This window comes from Xiphophorus couchianus, chromosome 16, assembly GCF_001444195.1.
Source record: "Xiphophorus couchianus chromosome 16, X_couchianus-1.0, whole genome shotgun sequence".
Lineage (NCBI taxonomy): Eukaryota > Metazoa > Chordata > Actinopteri > Cyprinodontiformes > Poeciliidae > Xiphophorus > Xiphophorus couchianus.
The window spans coordinates 3,228,105-3,248,007 of NC_040243.1; the positions used below are offsets into that span (position 1 = coordinate 3,228,105).

Sequence of the window (19,903 nt, forward strand, 5' to 3'; positions counted from 1 at the left end):
AAGGGCGGGGCATTACGAGATAATCAGTTCCATGATTTCATTGCCCTTGAGTTGGTTTGGAGCAAAAGGTCGAGCTCCCCCTCAGTCAGCGTACTGCTAAGCTACATCCGCCCTTTTTTATTATTTATTGACTCATCTGTTCATTTTTTTGCATTAAAACTGTGAATTGTTACAGCTTGGGATTCAGTAAGAAGTACCCCAATCTGTAATCTCTAACAAAGGTACTATATATATATATATATAAATATATGTATTACTTTTATAAATAAATTATTACGTTAATAATCAAGAGATAACAGACTTTACCGAAGCAAAAAACGAAAAAAAAAAGTGAAAAAATTCAACCAAATGCTGTTGATAATACGAGAAAAGACTTTTCTATCTCTTCATTCGAAGGTCAAGAACAAGCGAAGGTCCTTTAGGAGCCAGCAGCAGACGCAGGCATTCAACAGTAGAGTATTATATATTCTTTTAATAGAACCTTCTCGTCTTTTTCTCCGTCTCTGCTCTCTTTCTTTCTCGGGGGGTGTTGGTGTTGAACCTCCAACCCCTATTAGAAAGAGCCAAGAAAATGAGTCAATAGCTGCGTTTCCATTGACCATACAATAGCACAATTTGACATTTTAGAAATAAATATGCAATTTTGAAAAAACACATTAAAAACAGTTTTTGCACTAGGATGTTTTTTTTTCAGCCATATAAAATTGTTTTATTTCGCAAAACTGCAATAGGAACATATTTTTGCATCACACAAGTCACGTGATCAACAACCGGATGTTACTACTGGCAAAAACCACAAAGACAGGAAGTAGATGGAGGATGATGAGGCGGCATATTTTTTAATGACTTATTGTGTGAATAAACTTATTTACATGTGATTTTAATTGCATTTCTTAGTTAATGGAAACAGCACATTTGCAAAATTGTGTTTTTTTTACATCAGTGGGATACTGAAGGTTTTGTGCACAGTAGTAATAGAAATTGATATAAAACTGAACAAACTGGAATTACGAAAATAAATTTGCTTAATGAAAACAAGGTAACTTCAAAAAAACTTTTTATGAACTGCAATGGAAACAATTTTTCCACATCACACGAGTCACATGATAAACAATCAGATGTTACTACTGGCAGAAACCCCAAAAAAGAAGATGACAGGAAGTAGTTGAAGGATGATGGCGTGGCATGTTTTTAATTAATTTATTGCGCAAAACTTCTTCACATGTGACTTTAATTGTATTTATTACTTATTAGAAACACCAAATTTGAGAAATGTGTATTTTGTCAACATGAGCAGACAAAGCAGGTGTGATTTTAATTGTGTTTTGTAGAAACACAGCAGTTTTTTTGACATTTGCAAAATATCGACACAGATATTCCATTTGTAATGGAAACGCAGCCACTGACTCCAAACCGCGATTTCTGCAAAACGAAAAGGAAGGAGCAGAGGGGAAGAAAAAGAAGAGGACGCCAGACATAAAAACAAAAACAAGTTTAATATGAAATAGAACAAGAAAAGCTAAGAGACTCACAATTTCAGAAATTAATTGCATGCTATAAAATTACAGCAAATTTGCTCTTGAGAAACTTAAGTTTTAAAGGTTAATCATTATAAGGGGAAAAAAGCAAAGACGCTAGAGTTTAAAGTATTAATCTTTTCATGTGTGGTTTTATTATAATAAATTTTTTATTACTATTATTTAGCATATTTTATCTCATTACATTTGTCAGACAAGCCAAACAATTTACATTGAACAAAACGGCTTTTTTAAAACTGTTTGGTTGGTTTCTTTATAAATATATAAATAAACGTATGTATGTATTTTTGTTTTATTTTTAAAACTCACACAGCCTTAGTCATTTCTTTGTTTCTGTTCATTTTTAATGTGCTGTTCAAATTGAAAATGAAATCTTTAAAAGGTGCCAAAAACCGAATGATCCTATACTTGGATGCATCAAGTCCTGATGAATAAAAAACGAACCCCAGGGGGAACAAATCATCACGTTTCTCTGCGTGTCTCTTACACACTTCACCAAACAACACCTCCGTTTCCCTCAGCTTTAACTGCTAACTGTCTGTTGATTCTTCAAATCTGCAAACATGCTCCTGCATTAATATTTTTGGAAATCAGACATAAAACCATTTCTGCTCCTTTTTATTTTTTGGCCACTGACCTCTGATGGAGGCCTTGAATGTTTGGTGTGAGACAAACATCTAAACGTGTTTTTTCACATTTAATGCATGAAATTTGGGATTCAGCAAGAGCAAAACTACAAATTAAAAATATATAATACATAAAATATTCTTTTTAAAAGGGACAGATTATGTTAAATTTACATTTTATACATTTTTGTGCTTCCATTTGCATCTCCACTGCTTCTAAAAAAAAATCCAAACTGATTAAAAATACACCCAACCGTTTTTTGGCAATAAGTTTATGTTTTCTGATGTATGAAAATTGAGTCGTTTCAAAAACCTCTTCCGTTACCTGGCAACCCCATCAGAGTTCCGTCCCCTTACCTAGCAACACAAGTGGAGCTCCAGCACATTTAGTCAGCTGGTTTTACTGCTGTATGGGCTGGAAAAGTCAAGAGTTTTGTTGTTGACTTACCATCCAGAAACCACTTTCTGTATTCTTGTTGGGTGTGCAGAAGGCCCCACTTCTGCTTTTCAAAGAGGTAAGGTTGTATAATTGCACATCTGTTTGCAGCCATTTTCTTGTGCGAATGTAAACTTTGAGTTGGGGGGGCATGGCCAGGAGCAGCTTATTTGGATTTAAAGTGACAGAAGGCCCTAAACAGCTCAACATAGACAGAACTGAGGAGATTAAAATCTCAGTTTTTAAGAATGATTTTGTGCAAAACCATGTTTAGTATCACCCATGGATCAATCTTAACCTATTCAAGGAAGCATTTTAGGTCACCTATGCTAAATGAGGCCTGCAGAATCTGATTTGGACATCTGAGGATTAAACAGCCTGACCTTGGGGAAAATCTGCTGCGATGTTCACTCCAGGCAACTGTCTTCTTTTTTTTTTTTTGACAGTCTTCTCGCAGTACAGTGAAAAACTTTAAATAATTTGCTTCTCTCAGGTCATTTCTAATCTTTTTCCACCTTGACAGTGTAGTAAGAGTCAGACTGCCCAACCTTCTGCTTTTACAGAGCTGTTCGCACTGATACTCATCAGTTAATAAACTGTATTTAATCTACTTCCTGTCTTAAATCCTGTGGCAGCAGTAAGGGTGTGCTTAGTTTAATAAAATATAACATTGTGGAATCTGCTGTGTGTTTTTATACAGTTAGGGATAAAATTAAACAATTTTAGAACCTGGTAAAAACAAAATCAATTTTATTATGTCCACTCTGATAATCCCAGAGTGTAAAAAGGGTTTACTTCTTTTTTTTAACATGATTGTAATTTAACGAGTAGAATCCGTAGAATCAGTGTTTACAAAACAAATCCGACATTTAATCACTTTATGAGGAATAAATTAAATATTTTTAGACACAGGAATAAGTTCTGTGTATTTAGTCATATGAAATTTGTATAACAAGTGTCCTATTTTATTCTTTTAGCTATATGACAGTCATTCATTAATGGTAAAAATGACTAATAGCGTTTTGTGAAGCTAAAATACAAAGAAGTAATGCAACCTGACACGCTATTGGCTGGCGTTTCCAAAGCAGCCAATCCAGGAACGCCATTGTGTCCTTGGCAGTGATTGGCTGAAACCCCCAAAGGCGAAAATAAGGACAATTAAGCTAACAGGGATATTAGCTTAGCTTCTGCGGTAACACTAACAGTTTCCATTATCCATATCAATTTATATTACAGTGTATTCTGTGTTTGAACTATTAAAATAGGTAATTATAAATGTTTCAGATTGTTTTAGCTGTTCGCAGGCGGTGGACACTAAAACCTGTAAATACCGGGGGCCTAATGTAGATATAATTCGTTTCATGTGTAAAAACATTGAAGTGGAATAAAAAAATAAGCTAAAATCCTAAGGAGGAGAAGTACTTTCTCACTGCACTGTAGTTACTGTACTATGTCATAAAAATGACTCATTTATTAGTACATTTTCAAGTACACAGTTCACCAGAATAATTAGAAAGCACTGGTACTGAAATAATAAGTAGCTGCGAACCACGTGGAAACACCTGACCTTATTTTACTACTTTTTGGTCATTATTTAGTAGTTTACATTGCTTTTGGTTGTTTCCAATGTACTTTTATTGATTTGCAAATATTTTTGTTGTTTTTATTTAACTAAATTGATTGTTTTTAGCATTTGATTGTTTTTTTTTATTATTTATTTTGGTTCTACATCATGACAGAAACAGTAAAGCATCTTAAAAGAAATGATCTGATTTGACAATAATGTGGTGCACATGCAGAGAAGAATAAAAACCTGACTTATAATTTAAAGACTTACAACCATATAACCTTTTTGTTTACCGATGCAGCATATAGCCTATTGTCAAAGTTAGTGTACTCGGATAGAAAACCACGATTTTAATCCCGTAGTAGGACACAGAGTGAATGAATTTAGACAGAAATTATAAAAAAGCAAGTTAGCTCTAAAGAATATTGGCATCAGCGCTCCCATAAAAATAAAAGCTGACTTGACAGATGTAAAGCCTTGTGTGCTCTGCAGAAATCATGGCCTCAGCCTGCTGTTGTAAAATGGTGATAACACATTGTAAACGACCACTGGGAGCTGTAATCCAAAAATATCAGAGCTAGCCATCAAATATCTGAGTTTACTGCATGTGGACAGTGAGAATGTTTGTTTTATGCTGCAGAGAAGCTTCAGAAAAGGCCGTTTTCGAGTCCTACTGCCATAACTTTGGAAAAGAAACACTGGATTGTGGGGGGATTTTGTTGCTACAGGAGGTTTTTCTGCAACATTTTTCTGCTCCACTGAAACGACAGCTTTCCCTTCCTAACGTCCGGCTCTAAGTTCTCACATACCGTATGATACTGAACCTGATACACACAGTCAGACTAAAATAATTTTGTCACGTCAGTTTGTGGATCAGGTTTAAGTGTTTGGAGTCAGGAGAGTTGGTACCTGAGAAATATAGAGAAGCTTTTATCCACTCATCATTAGCATGAAGGGCTCACAAGGTTTGGTGTTTGGATTATCTGTCTAAACAGTTTATTTTTATGTATTTAGCAGTGCTGTCAATAAGGGGGGGAAAGCGGGGAGACTTGAAAAATGTTTTCCACCACCAATTTTTTTTATATATATATATTTTTTTTAGCTAAGTATATACATATATTCTGTTTTCTATAATATAATTTTTTCTATATATTATATATATATGTAAATATGTACATATATTTTTCATTTCATTGGCTGTGGCCTTCCCTGCTCCCACTCTGGGGTTGCCCCTGCAAAACAGGGATGTTTAGATATTAAGTTAGCAAAAAATGGTGTATCTGACATTGTTTTAAGTCTGAAACGTGTAATTTTATCTTAAATATTTAGAAATAAAGAACCAGAATTTGTGAAAAGGTTCTAAAATTTGGCAATCTGAGCTTTAGTTACCTTGAATAACCATCTTTTTTTCTGCCCCTCCTTTTTTCTCCTCCTCTTCCTCCCTTTCCATTCCTGCTGCTGTGGCGATCAAAGCGTGCAGTGCTGTGTGATCAGAGCCACGCAGGAAGAGATACTGCTGAGGACATTCAACGCGAACACGGTGGCGTTCTCTCACTGTCCGGCTTTTCTGTCGCCTGCAGCGCTGCGGCGTTGCATAACCTCACATCAAACCTAACGTTGCCCTTACTGTGACCTCACTGGACTAAACGCTCAGACAGAAATGCAGGCGCAAATTAGCTACAAAACAAACATTTTATACACGGCAAGAAGAAAACTATAAATCATGAAGAGACACAGAAAATAAATGGAAGAAAGTGCAAGAGTGCCATAACGGTTGTGACACATGGTGTTGGCAGCATTATGCTGTGGGGAGAGTAAACGGGAGGGTGGACGGAGTGAAAAAAGAAAGAGGGCAATCCAGGAAGAAAATCTTTTAGAGAGTGAAAAAGACAAGGGTGAAGTTTCTCCTTCCACTAAACTTACAGTCAGCGATAAAACAGAATAGAAGGCTTTGCATGAATTATATGTTTTTCTCAGATTACATATAAGTATGTTTTAAATTATTTTATTTTATTTCTTCAGTTGGTTTGGTTCTCTTTCACACTGCCCTGAGTCAACTGAACCAAACCTATTGAAAAAACTGTTCCCCTCCTCGCCTGTGGGGGCGCTGCACCAAGAACCAATGAAGGGAATGACTGAAAAACCTCTGAAGAAAACATTGAGCGCAACTTCCTTCTTCATAAAATGTTAACAAAAACAGAGTGACGTCAGATTTGTTGTTGGCAACAGATTACAAGTCATTTTTCCCGCTAGCGCTAGGCTAATGTATTTGTTTTGGTTGTATTTACCCAGAATGCCCTGTGCTGTAGTCCACTTCCTGCTTTTGGAGCGGTCTCCAATCTGCTCTGCGTTCAGATATGCATTCGAACCGTACCACAGTTCTCTTCAACCGAACCAAACTCAGGTTTGTAGGCGGACCAGAGTTTGATTGCACATTCACACCTCCCCAAAAGAACTGAACTTTCTAGAAAAAAACAAACAAACTGTCGTTTATTTAAAGCAAACTAAACGTGACTGGTGTGAATGCACCCAACACAGGAGTCAAGCTTCAGGTTTCTGTTTCTCATGGTGTAACGTTTATATTTAGAAAAAACCAAAGTCACTACAGAGCCTGCTGGACTGGTCTGGAAATAAAATTCAACTCAAAATATCTCAATTTATGTGCAAATGAACCCAATATCTGTTCCCTGTCCTTCCAGTGAGTTTACATGAGCATGAAAAGTCGAGTCAAGATAATTTGAAGCCTTTAAATCCAGCTTTGAAAAGAGGACAGCTATTTAAAAAGAGAGAGAGATAAAGAGGAGGAATTAAAATAGTCTAGAGCTCCAACACACACAGCTCTGCTGGATGTGTGAAGGAGAAAGAGCGAAGCACTCTGCCCCCTGGTGGTGCGGTCGGAGCAGCGCAGGGATGCTGCTGCTGCCTCCATCAGCTCAGGGAACGCTGTGTCCATGAACGGGGCTGGAATACTGATGCAGGGCTGCAGGAGCTGCAGTGGGGGGAAAGAAGAGCCTGGACTCACTGATGTCTGCAGCAGAGAACATCTGGTTCACCTGGGAGACGTTTGTGAAGTAAAACGGTAAAAAACTTTTAAAAAACAGCAATATTCTGGTTTATTTAGCTTGAGAGGGGGGAATGGATGTTCAAGTAGAGAACCCAACAATTGTACCCAATAGTAGAACTACTTCAACATATTTTTACTCAAGTAAGGAATCCCTTGAGGAAGACTAAAAAGGTATTTGGTAGAAAGTCTGCTCAAATACTGAGTAACTAATCAAATTATCATCATCTAATATTTAAAATTTACATAATCAGACAGACCAAAATATAAAGCTAAGTGGAAATTTTGGTATTTTGAGGACCAAAATGACAATAATTCATATTAGTAAAAAAAAATAAATTAATCAGGCAAAAGAAATGTTTCCAAATCAGTTTCTTTCAATAAAAAACTGGTTAAACTTTAACAAAAACTGCAGGTGTGTGTCTGTGTCTGGTGAATCGTTGGTTAAAACATGTTTGTTTTTCATTCAGTGGGTAGAAAATACAGAAATTCAGAAATTCAAAATAAAATTACTCAAGTAAAAGTAAAAAGTAGAGCGTAGTAAAAATCCTCCTAAAAGTAAAGTTTTTCCAAAACGTTGCTCTAGTAAATGTAACTAGTTACTGCCCAACTCTGCATTTATAAATGTTATAGTTAGAAACTAAATATTTAAATTACTAACAAACTAACATAGCTTCCAGTTCATATTTCAGCTAAATGCTCATTTCATTTCTGATCTGTCTCCAGTAGCAGCCTATGAGCTCATTTATGTCTCAGTTTTTCAGATTGTGGTCAAAAGGTTTCGTCTCGTTGTTCCTGGTTTTCCGTTTGTGCTGCAGTCAGCTGCGATGAAAGCAGCCGGCTTTGCAGAACTGATGGACAGCAGCTTCCGCAACCGTCGCATGTTTCCCGTGTCCTTGGGCTGTGACGCTTTCATTCAGCTGACGGCGGCGGGCGGTAATTAAGCCAGAACTCCAACCCTCCACTTCAGCAGGTAATGAGGAGGCCCCTGAGGGCCACTTAGGTGTCCGGCTGAAAAGCCTCTCTGGAACTTTGCTGCATAATATTCAGCGCTCTTTGCAGAAATCTGGATTTACTGGGAGGATTTTCAAGGTCCCACTCACCTCACATAAAGCCTTCAGCAGAGGCAGCTGAAGGACGACGTCTCGTTAAAGGATTAAAGGCGACCTACTGAGCAAAGGTCACATTTTGTACATTTTTATGTTTTCATTTGGGTTTCAGCTGCTTCTAAAAACAGACCAAGTGCTTAAAAAACACCCAGCCATTTTCTGGTAGCAAGCTAAATGGAAAATAAGCTGTATGTAACGTCCCAAATACATACAGAGTATGGTCGTTACCTAGCAACCCCAGCAGAGTTCTGCCAGTTACCTAGCAATCCAAGCTGAGTCAGCTGGTTTTACTGCTCTATGCATTGGCTTCTGGAAAAGAGACATGTTTTGGTTTTGACTTTTGGAAGTCAGAAGTTTCCTTGTTTTATTTTTCTAGAAAATTTCTGAAATTAATCTCTAAATTTTCTGTCGTTTTTGGGGGGGAAATTCAACACTTTTTGGGTAACGTTTATGTTTAGATTAAGTCTAAATCTGGTTTTAGAAAACGGAACAGAAGTCAGAAATTGTTCTAACCCTAATACAGAAACACAAACCTTTGCGTGTGTGTGTGTGTGTGTGTGTGTGTGTGTGTGTGCGTGGCCCTGCAGAGGGACCTCCAATCCAGAGCCGTGGTAGCAGCTGTTGTTAGTGGGACGGCAGCCAGGTAACGAGGGGACACGCTGGGCCAGCAGAGCGGAGAGCCAGGACTCTGATTCGTGTGGATGAGGGTGAGAGTGAGCGCTCTGCATGCACACACGCATGTCAGCGTGCTTCCTGGCACCGCGGACGTCCGGCTGGCACGATGGCAGCGGCCGGGGAAGTGGCTGTGCGTCTGACAGGAAGGGACGACTTCAGACTCAGGACCGTTATCACACATGATCCGGCTCCTGCTCCAGAGGGGCAGGAAGAGGCCGTGTTGTGTTTTCCAGCCACATATTGCCATTTTATAGCGCAATCAAGTAACTATATTGCTTTAAGTTGTAATAAAACAAAAAAACTTTCTGATTTAACACTTTGAAATTGGGCTTCTGTTTCTTTAAGAAGCTCCTCCTTCACAGTCATCAAAACATGGCTTCTCTGTTAACCCTTTAATGATTTTACCAGCGTTGCTCTGAGAAGTAGCTCCTATAATGATCTCAGCTGATGTTCAGCTAATTGCTGCTGGCTAGTCTGAAGGAGCTGTCCACTAAGTCCACCCAGGGTTATAGCTGAATGGTTGCCATGGAGATTAAAGGATTTCTCAAACAAGCATTGAAAGATTCAAGACAACACTCCAGGTGCGTTTTTGATGAGGGAATAACATAACATGATGGAAAGATGAAAAAAGTGAATTTTACCTAACAGTGTCCCTTTAAAGTATGTAAAGAATAAATTAAATATTTGTTCATTTATTCTTTAAATGAACAAATAGTTTGAAACTTGTACCTTTTGAAATGTTTGGAACTCTAATGATGAGAAACGGTCCAGTAAGAATCTCCTTAAAGCATTTATCTTTTTTTTTTTCTTCCTGCCAGACAATAATTCACCATTACAGCCATCTAAACGTGTCACACACAGCAGGAAGCATTTCGCTCCACAGGTCAATCAGACGTCCTGCAGATGAAACTGGACGTGACGTGAGTCTCCCTCTCTGCAGCGCTGCATTAGTATTCCAGCTCCGTTCATGAACACAGCGTTCCTGCAGCAGCAGCGCTGCAGTTCCCTCATCGCGCCACCAGAGGGCGGTGTTTCACACGATATCAAGGAGCTGGAATCACTTTACTAATTCTGACACAAAACACGAAAAGTTTAGTTTGATTTAACTGGAGCGAAGGGGAAAAGGTGCATGTTGTATTTAGAGGTGAGTAAAGTACAAAAAATTGTAGTTAAATAAGAATAACGCTACTTCAACATATTTATAAAAGTAGCCACTAAAGAAATTACTCCAGTACGACTAAATAAGTATTTGGTAAAAAGTGCTGAGTAACTGATCAAACGATCACCCATTTAATATTTAAAAATTCAGAGAAACCAACTTATAAAAGTCTAAATTTTGGTATTTTAAGAACAATTACAATTCATATAACAAAAAAAAAAAACATCAAGCAAAAAAAAAGTTAAATCAATTCTGAGTTTCTTTCAATAAAAAAAAACTTATGAAACTAAAAAAAAAACTGCAGGTGTGTCTGTGTTTGGTGAATTTTTGGCTAAAACATGTTTATCATTCAGTGTGTATAAAATCCAAAAGATACTTCATAAGAGAATTACCTCAAAGTAAAAAGCAAAGCATGGTAAAAATACTTCTGAAAGTACAATATTTCAAAAAGTTTCTCAAATGTAATTGAGCAAATTAAACTACTCTGGTCGTCTCATTAAATGTATGAAAATATCTGGTTTCAACTATATATTTTCAATTTTAAGCTTTTAATCAAACGTTGGATGAAGCAGTTTGAATATGAAACGTTTTCCAAACCAAACAGAAATTCGTGCACCCGGACAAATCCTCGTTTTGCTTCTTCCCACCTCAAACCGGTTCATTTAGGTTCCTGATGTAGCTTAAAGCTGGAGTATTATCTAAAATGTTTTACATTCAGATACGTTATGTAAATCATGCGTAAATACATATATGGTATGATTTTTTTTATATTATGCTCGTCTCTCCAACTGCTCTGAAACTCTGCCATCAGGAAGTCATCACAACATGGCTTCTCTACTAAACCTTTTAACATTTTTGCCAGCATTTCTGAAAAGTTGCTCCTATAATGAGTTCAGATGATGCACAGTCCCACTTAGGTGTTTGCTAATTGCTGGCTAGTTTGAAGGAGCCAAGTGGGGGAGGAGCTACACCTCAAAGGCAGAGCTAAGTCCAACCATTCATTTTGGCAGAAGTAAAACAAAACAAATCATGTTCAAATCTTTAAAGTTTTTTTTTTCCCTTTGATTTTGTTTTCTCAAACAGAATCAAAGCAACTCTCCAGGATTTAATTTTATAACGTAAAGCTAAAAATTGATTTTATACAATGGCCCTTTAAGACGTTTCAGGGCACCTTGGTTTGTGTACGCAGTTAATCTTAAGTTAAAAAAAGAATAAAAAAGAAACCATATCAAGTTGTTTTTCTTTCCAGATCTTTATTAAACTCTGCAGAGCAGCAGTGACATTTCCCGTCGTCACAGCAGACGTTAAACCGTCTCCTCCTTGGCGATGCGGTCCTTCTTCAGCGGCCCCTGTGGAAAACAAAAACACAAATGCCGGTCAGTTTCACGTCCACAAAACAGAACCCGGTCCGGGCTCGGAGCGGGGCGTGTTCCCAGAGAGTGAACAGGGAGCCGGCACGAGCGGAACCGGCTCCCCTGCCTCACTGGAGGTCACTGTGGCACTGGAATGGAACCCAGAGTTCACACTGGAGGCTGAACCAGGTTACGAACAGTGCAGAGCGAAGTTCACCGAGGGCCGAGCGCTTCTCACCATGAAGGTCTTCTTCTCCTCCACCGTCTGGAAGCGGCCGTGGCCGAACTTGGAGGTGGTGTCGATGAACTTGAGGTCGATCTTCTCCAGAGCGCGGCGGCTGGTCTGCACCAGCAGAGACTGAAGAAAAAAAAAAACAACATGTTTTAGTTTCAGGCGTTTCATCAACTCAAAATTTGAGACCTTTTAAATTCCATTATGAATAAAGTTTTACACTTATTGCATAAAAAAAACAAGCAATCGCTTTTCTTTTGCAGTTTCTAGTTATTTTAAAACATTCAGGTAAAACTGCATCTTTATTCTGCTTATGACTTATTTTGTCATCAAAAATGATCACAGCCTGAGCCCAATACTGTCGCATTACTCAGAAAAGATGACTGAAATAATAGCCACTTTCAAAGATATTTTCTGCAATTTATATTTTCTTTATAGAAAAACAACATCTGATTTAGTATGGGGGCAGAGGTTTTATTTTGAAGCCACATCGCCCAGCTAGCTAGTTAGGTTAAGTTAGCAGCAGTTAGCGATAGCCTCAATATTCCCCATTTAAATTTTATTTTTACATCTGCATCATTCTGATAATGACAATATTCTTGTATGAAATGTAAAACAAAATAAGACTTTGTTATAAAGTTGGCCTGAAATCAAAGTCCAAATTAATAAAAGCTAGAAAACAAAATGGCCGCCCAGGAATCAACTCTGAACTATGGAAAAGTTTGATGAAAATGTTCCCAAAAATTACATCTTCAAAATCCAAAACATTTGGTCAAACCTAGTTTACCACCAAGTCCAGTTTTTATAACTTCTTAAAAGAAAAATAAAGCATTTCCTCCTTACCTTGCGCAGAGTCAGCACCCTCTTCTTGGTTCCTACGACGCAGCCCTTCACCATGACGAAGTCGTTGGTCACCTCTCCGTAGTGAACAAACCCGCCCTGAAACCAGAAAATGAGCCGACTGAGAGACTTAAGTTTCAGACGGTCTGATCAGAGGAAAGCGAGCGTCTCTTACCAGGGGATTGATGCTCTTGTTGGTCAGATCGTACTCTGTGGAGGCGTTGTTCTTCATCAGCTTCCCGTCCTTGGTGTGGTAGCCCTGGCCCATCTTGTAGATCTTCTTGTTGATCTCTGTTCGGTGGTGGTAGCCCTTCTGACCGGCGCGGGCGACAGAGAACGCCACACGGGCCGGATGCCAGGCGCCGATGCAGGCCACCTTACGCAGGCCACGATGCGTCTTGCGGGGGAGCTTCTTGGTGTGCCAGCGGCTGGTGACGCCCTTGTAGCCGTGACCTTTGGTGACGCCGATGACGTCGATCATCTCGTCCTGGGTGAAGACGGTACTGACCGCCACCGCCTGCTCCAGCTTCTCGCGAGCCCAGTCCACCTTGTCGGAGATGGTGCCGCCGTTCAGCTGCACCTCCATCAGGTGGGACTTCTTCTGCCTCAGAGGCAGCAGGCGCATCTGCACAGAAACGTAGATTGTTAGCATGAACTTCCTGTAGCGCAGACAACGCGGTTTAACGCCGCGTCGTCTCAGAAGGAAGGCAGCATGGAAGATCTCCTCATAAGAATCGGGCGCCATGCCTGACGCGGTTTCCGTGGTCTCATCACCGACAGGAAAGGGATTTTCTTTCAGAGTATTTAAGTATATATTACTGGGTTGGACGTCATGTAAATGTGCGCCATTGCTAAGCATCAAGTCGTAAAAATTACACAATTACCCCAAGAATGTGAAAAAAATGGACATATGAACAAATCATTAAAACCTACTACTTCCTGTTGTCATCTTTGTCGTTTCTGCCAGTAGTAATATCTGGCTGTTGATCATGTGACCAATGTAAAGAAAACAAATGTTTCCATTTTAGTTTCACAAAATAAGTTTATTTCTATCTGGCTGAAAAATCCCCTCACCTCACCGTGGAAACGTCCTAGCTAAAAAAAATAAAATTTTTTTTAAAAACTGATCGTTTAAAGTTGCGCAACTTTATCATTAATAGAACTTGTGCACTAGCTGCAGTGGCTAACCGGCGCTGTCCAACCCAGTAATATACAGAACCAGGTTTCCTGGAGACCAACCTGTGTGTGGGCGATGACTCTGATGACCTGGCAGTACTTCTTCATGGCAGCAAAGTCTTTCTCCAGCTGCTTCTTGCCCTCGTCGTCCTGCCATTTCTTGCAGTACTTGGTGAAGGCCTTCTTCTTGGATTTATACCTGAGAGCACAGCAGAGGTTGGCGCCGGCCCCTCATGACCCCTGCAGGGGTCAGCGGAGGAGCACGGTGCACAGCTCCCAAGCCCGATCAGACCAGGCTGGACCAACGTTTCGGCTCATGGCTCGGTTTCTAAGCAGCACTTTCCACCGGCCAGCGGAGCCCGGCGCTCATCGGGGCGCGCTGCACCCGAGCGGAGCTACCGTAGGATCGCCGCCAACGTTAGACTCACTCAGCTTTGTCCCCACTGGCGACCAACATCTGCTTCAAACAAACAAAGATGGCCGACTACAGACGCCGCTCACCAGTTCTTGTAGAAGCGGCGCTTGCATTCGTCGCTCATGTGTTCGGCAAAGATGGTCTTGAAGGAGCGCAGGCCGCGGGGCGTGTTGACGTAGCCGATGACCCCGACTACGATCATGGGCGGAGTCTCCACGATGGTCACGGCCTCCACCACTTCCTTCTTGTTGACCTCTGCGTTGAAATAAAAACATATTATGCTTATCTCTTAACGCCGATTTCCATATTTAATCGCGCTGACGGGATCGGCTGCGCTCAGGACTCGACATTCAGCAAGGGGGATAAACCCGTTCTGTCCGCCCGTCGAGAGTCTCATCACTGGCAGAACTCTGGCGCTTTTAAACGCAATGAGAAATATTTCATCAAAAGCAAAAGAAATTAACGTTTCTGCAACAAATGCTTCCAGAAAAAAATCATTTCACTATTCAAACATAACAGAACTGCTGGGTGAAAAAATGTCAAAAGAATTATTGTAATATTAAGATAAATTCTCTCCATTTTTAAATTTAGTAAAGTATTCATCCAACAAACCTCATTTGTAAAACTAGAAAAGAAAACCTCTGGTCATCAGGTCATAATTTAACCTTTCATTAAACACAAACATTTTAACTATAACTGATCAGAAGTGCAATTAAAAATAATTGAATATAAAAGTAGTGAAATGGTCGTTTTACTGTAGCATTCAGCTGGAAACCACTACCAGTTTTTAAGCGTAATTTATACCTTTCATGATTTAGTGCCATTAGCAATAACAATGCTTACTTGAACCGGGTCTGTCCACCTCCCGGACAATGTGCGTCATCCCGGCCTTGTAGCCCAGGAAGGCCGTCAGGTGGACCGGCTTGCTGGGGTCATCCTTCGGGAAGCTCTTGGCCTTACCGCGATGACGGCGACTCCTTTTGCGGGGCAGGAAGCCCAGGGATCCGTGTCGCGGAGCCGAAAACTTACGGTGGGACTGTTGAGTAAAGGATAATTAGCTTTCGAAATTGTTAACATTATAAACCTACATTTCTTGAAGTGGTGCGGGAAACCGGCTTTAGCATGCTATTAGCCATTAGCCTACATGCAACTAGTTAAAATTAACATCACAGCTTTCAATTCTTGACACAAAAATGTTATTTTCATTTCTAAAATGAATCAAGCTAAATGCTTAGGGGTATTATTTGTTATAAACGAAACCTTTCGGCCTGGTTTACGAGGCCATGTTGGATCCAGAGCCTGCGGACTGTCTACACATGCGCTACAAAAAGTTGAACATTTCTACTAAAACCATAAGAAATTTATACAAAAATATGATCAAACGCCAACACAAAGGCGCTCTAGGTGTTCTTATGTATGGAACTATGAGCGATGGATAAGATTAGCAATGGATTTATTAATGAGCAACAATCAAAGGAACCATCTCACCATTTCGTTTCCCGTCCGATTGAAAGAGGCCTGAAACGAGGCAAACTACCAATATATAGTTCAGGAACTATCGCGAGAATCTGCGTGACTATTTTCTAAAAATGTTATGCCTCTTCAAAACACTTTCTACGTGTAGCCACTTGGTGTCGCTGTTGTATTAGACAGCAGCAAAAATATCAGTCGTTCATTTTGTCATAGATAGAAACTTTAATTCAGACTCAAGGTCCAAAGAAAGCAAAAAGAACAAAATAAGAAACAACCAAACAGACACACATATCCACAACCCTCCGAAAAAAAATGTAATTAAACATTTACATATTTTTTTTAAAGCATTCAAGTTGCACCTTTATTTGCTGTTGCTTATCCTCCGTAAACAACAAGCATTTTTCTGGACTTGGTTTAATCCAAAATCACACTTTCCAACATTTAAACTATGTTTGGGGGTAAATTGCACTCCAGTATTATTCAAATTGAACTTTTCTACATTTTGTCACTTACAACCAAATTTAATATGTTGCCACGAGTGAGGATAATAATTTTATCCAAATATAAATTCATGGATACTTGTCAAAACAAAGAAATCTTGACCTGAATTCAGTCTTTTTAATCTGATACCCCAATATAAAATTTACTGCAATCTCAGAGATCACTTTGTGTAGAACAATCTGTTTGTAAAAGAATCTCACTATGCCTGACATTTCAGTTTAAAATATCTTTTTTCTGTTTATCTCATATCATATTTGAATCTTCTGAGATATTGAACATTGGATGTTCATTACAATCCAGAATCACCAAAGTTAACCAGTTAAAATAAATAACTTTGGTTATTTATTGCTTCTGAACCAAACTATATGTATCTAATCTTAATAAGAGTTTGACTCAGTTACTAAAATAAATTAACTTCTCGATAATATTTTCATTTAGAAGTAATGACTAGCAGTTCGGGAGTCATGGAGGTATGTCTGAGTGGCTCATAACTCAGTAACTTTTAAAATAAACTTATGCAACTGCAGGTCTTTAAGTGATATCAGAGACTGAAATGTTTTAATTTAGAATCAGAGTCACAACTTTAAACTTTAAAAACTTTATTTCTCCGGTCAAATTGACACAGTAAAACATGATTTTCTTCATCCAAACATACAACATTTAAAACAAGTGATGAGTGATTCATCAGTGCTGTCCGAGTCGGACTAGCCTGGGAATATCATGGGTTTAATTAAGTAAAGGAACTTGATTCGAGTAGGATCCCAGACGCAGTCCTCCTCCAGGCCGCTCTTCGTCATCCCACAGTTGGGCGGCACCCAGGCGGTGTCATACCCACAGTAAGGCCAGGTCTTCTGCAGAGGGTGGTTCTGGTAATTAATTGCTGTCACTCTCCCCACATTGACCTGAACCACGATGACCACCTTATCCCATACAGGATGATCAATAGGATAGCGACTTGCTTTTTGCAGGTCTCTGCTGAGGTAGACCCCACGGCCAAGCATCCCATCTTCAGACTGACGGAAACCGTTCATATAGATTTCCTGAGCATTCCTGGTGGTGGTGCCATGATACATGATGTAGGTTTGGCCGTCCACCGGCTGTGGAGTAATCAATCGAGATACTCCAAAAGGAAGGGCAAAGTCATCTTCAACCCACTGTACCCTGCTCATGTTAGCGTCAGAATCCCTGCAGAAAAGGATGTGAAACATTTAAATCTATGAATCTGTTTTATCAAATCAAATTGTGAAGTCATACCAGGAGAGTTTTCTACTCTCTAGTTTTCTCAAACTCCATGACTGTTTTAGTTACTGCCCTGTTTTATAATAATATTGTTCTTAATGGTTTTTTAAGTTTCATTTAAAGAGGCAATATTATGTGTTTTCCAGTCACATGGTGCCATTTATTATCTTGAAATTGGGCCTCTGTCACTTTAAAATTTCTGCTCTTTCTGAAATTACACCTTCAGAAAGTCATCACAACATTATGACTCTGTTAACCCTTTGATAAAATTTTTAACTGCGTTGCACTGAGAAGGAGCTCCTGCAATGATCTCAGATGATGACCAGGTGTTTTCTAATTGTTGGTGGCTAGTCTGAAGGAGCAGAGTGGGAGAGTGCTGCTCCGTGAGACAGAAGCGCTGAAGCTTGGAAACTGCAGCGCTGAGGAGGAGCTGCACTGAGGAGGCGGGGCTAGGACCAAGCAGGCGATTTAGCTGAATGGTTGCCATGGAGATTAAAGGATTTCTCAAACATGCATGAAAGAATAAAAGCAATGCTCTGAATATGTTTATGACGAGGGAATAACATTGTAACATCATGTAAAGTTCAAAATGGTCAATTTTACATGACAGTGCCCCTTAAAAAACACAGAACAGTGCAACTCTGCCCCCTGTCATAGTTTTATATAACTCAGAGTCTGTAGAGAAAAACCGCTTCACTTTATAAAAAGCATTTCATCTTTGAGTTTAATGAAATTGTGTTTAAAGTTGAACAAAATCACAGATTCAGTTGATTTTTGCTTCTCTTTAACCCAGTGAAAAAGTTTCATCGATTCATCAGTACATTAAAGATCTGCTGCTGTTGTATCAACCTTCCAGACCTCTCAGGTCTTCCGGTTCTGGTTCTGCTCTGCATCCCCAGAACCAGAACCAAATGAGGAGAAGCAGCTTTCAGCATCTATGTACCACAAATTTGGAACAAACTTCCAGAAAACTGTAAAACAGCTGAAACACTGACTTCATTTAAATCTCAACTAAAAACCCACCTGTTTGTATTTGAAACGTAATCAATTACAAATTTAATGATGGAACTTGACTTAGTGTTGTGTTCTGATTGTTGATTCTATGTTGAAATTGGACAAAAATCCGTGAGGGACGACAGAGTCTCAGAGCAAAACTCAGTGAAAGACGTGTAGGGAGCCTTGTGCCAGAAGTCCATTAAAATGCTGTTTACATCGTTTTAAACTGTGTGATTGTGAGCGGGAATGAAAATAGCAACAGGTATGTTGTTCCATATAACACAGTAGGAGTGTAACAGGTAAACCTTTATGGATGCAAACTCAACTAAAAACCCACCTGTTTAGGATTGTATTTGAAACTTAATCAATTACAAATTTATTGATGGAACCTGACTTAAAATCATGTTTTGATTATTGATTCTATCTTGCATTGTGTTTCTGTGTTTGATATGATGTAAAGCACTTTGAAATGCCTTGCTGCTGAAATGTGCTATACAAATAAAATTTGATTGATTGATTGATCGATAGATCTTTTAAGCACAATATCAAACTCAATTTTATATTTCTTATCAGTTGAAGATATTTCCTGTTTAAAATCAACCTTTTTAGAGAAATATTAAAGTTTGTATCCTGACTTACCTCTGTCCGTGTCCGTCTCAGAGTGCAGCCTGAATCTCACCTTCCCTCTTATAAAAACCTCCAGGAAGTCCAAACATGGACTTGGCTCATTTTACTTTCGTTTCTCCTCTACTGTATTTTCTAGGTGTGGTCAACCTAAGTGTAGCTTTTACTTCTACCAACGGATGAGTGGGTGAATTTGGATGCATCTGGTGTACAGCAGTAAAGAAGTTTATCTGCAGTAAATCCCTAAAATGTCTTTAATTTTTTGTGAATAACACCAATATGACTGTTAGGATTATGAGACTGGAGCCCCTGAGACAAAAAGGGCCCTCCTGTAAAAACCTGGGAAAAATTTTTTTTACGTTTGTGAAAAAAATCTATATTTTTGTCACTCATTTCAGAACATAAAACCCATTCATCATACATAGAGGGATATATTTCAAATTCTTGTTTATTGTTTATTCCAGTTTCTCAGAAAATTAGAATAGTGGGAAAATTTGTAATTTGTGGAAACACAAAACACCTGCAAAGGTTTTCCAGGACTTTAAATGGTCTCTCACTCTGCATCATTCAGCTATATGACTGTCATAAACGCCCTTCACAAGATGGGGAAGACACTAAAGGTGTCACAGTGAGAGGTTACCAGGACTAGAAAGGAAAGCAACAACTACAGACACCAAACGCAGCAGGAGACTCCAGGGTGGACAGGCAGCAGCTGGCTGGTGTTTGTGGAGGTATCCAGAGGCAAGGCCTGGCGGAGCAGCAAGGATCAGGTAATTCAGGTAATTCCTGAGCACCAGGAAGTGATCAGAGCTGGTTTTATGAGGAAGGAATAGATGGGAGAGGAATCAGAAACAAGTTAAACGCTGTAAATGCAGCACTGAGAG

General features: G+C 39.2%; 1 protein-coding gene and 2 non-coding genes across 3 annotated transcripts; all 3 read right to left on the reverse strand.

Annotated features, from left to right (window-relative positions):
• Positions 1-11,399: 11,399 nt before the first annotated feature.
• Positions 11,400-15,242, reverse strand: rpl3 (ribosomal protein L3). The gene is made up of 7 exons (XM_028042541.1): positions 15,030-15,242; positions 14,273-14,441; positions 13,835-13,970; positions 12,771-13,220; positions 12,599-12,694; positions 11,762-11,881; positions 11,400-11,520 (listed from the first exon to the last, which is right to left on the reverse strand). The coding sequence occupies exons 1-7, from the start codon at positions 15,067-15,069 to the stop codon at positions 11,476-11,478; spliced, it is 1,056 nt and encodes a 351-aa protein (XP_027898342.1). The 5' UTR covers positions 15,070-15,242; the 3' UTR covers positions 11,400-11,475.
• Positions 11,596-11,728, reverse strand: LOC114160568 (small nucleolar RNA SNORA54). The gene has a single exon (XR_003598788.1). It is a non-coding gene; the product is annotated as a small nucleolar RNA SNORA54 (small nucleolar RNA).
• LOC114160571 (small nucleolar RNA U83B) lies at positions 13,285-13,374 on the reverse strand. The gene has a single exon (XR_003598791.1). It is a non-coding gene; the product is annotated as a small nucleolar RNA U83B (small nucleolar RNA).
• Positions 15,243-19,903: the final 4,661 nt, after the last annotated feature.

Excerpts from the sequence above, each read along its gene's own strand:
- rpl3 (XM_028042541.1), bottom strand. The coding sequence starts at position 15,069 with ATGACGCACATTGTCCGGGAGGTGGACAGACCCGGTTCAA. Across the intron at positions 12,695-12,770 it reads ACAAGAGCATCAATCCCCTG|GGCGGGTTTGTTCACTACGG; the intron begins GTAAGAGACGCT and ends TTCTGGTTTCAG. Across the intron at positions 11,882-12,598 it reads GGGTGCTGACTCTGCGCAAG|TCTCTGCTGGTGCAGACCAG; the intron begins GTAAGGAGGAAA and ends TTTTTTCTTCAG.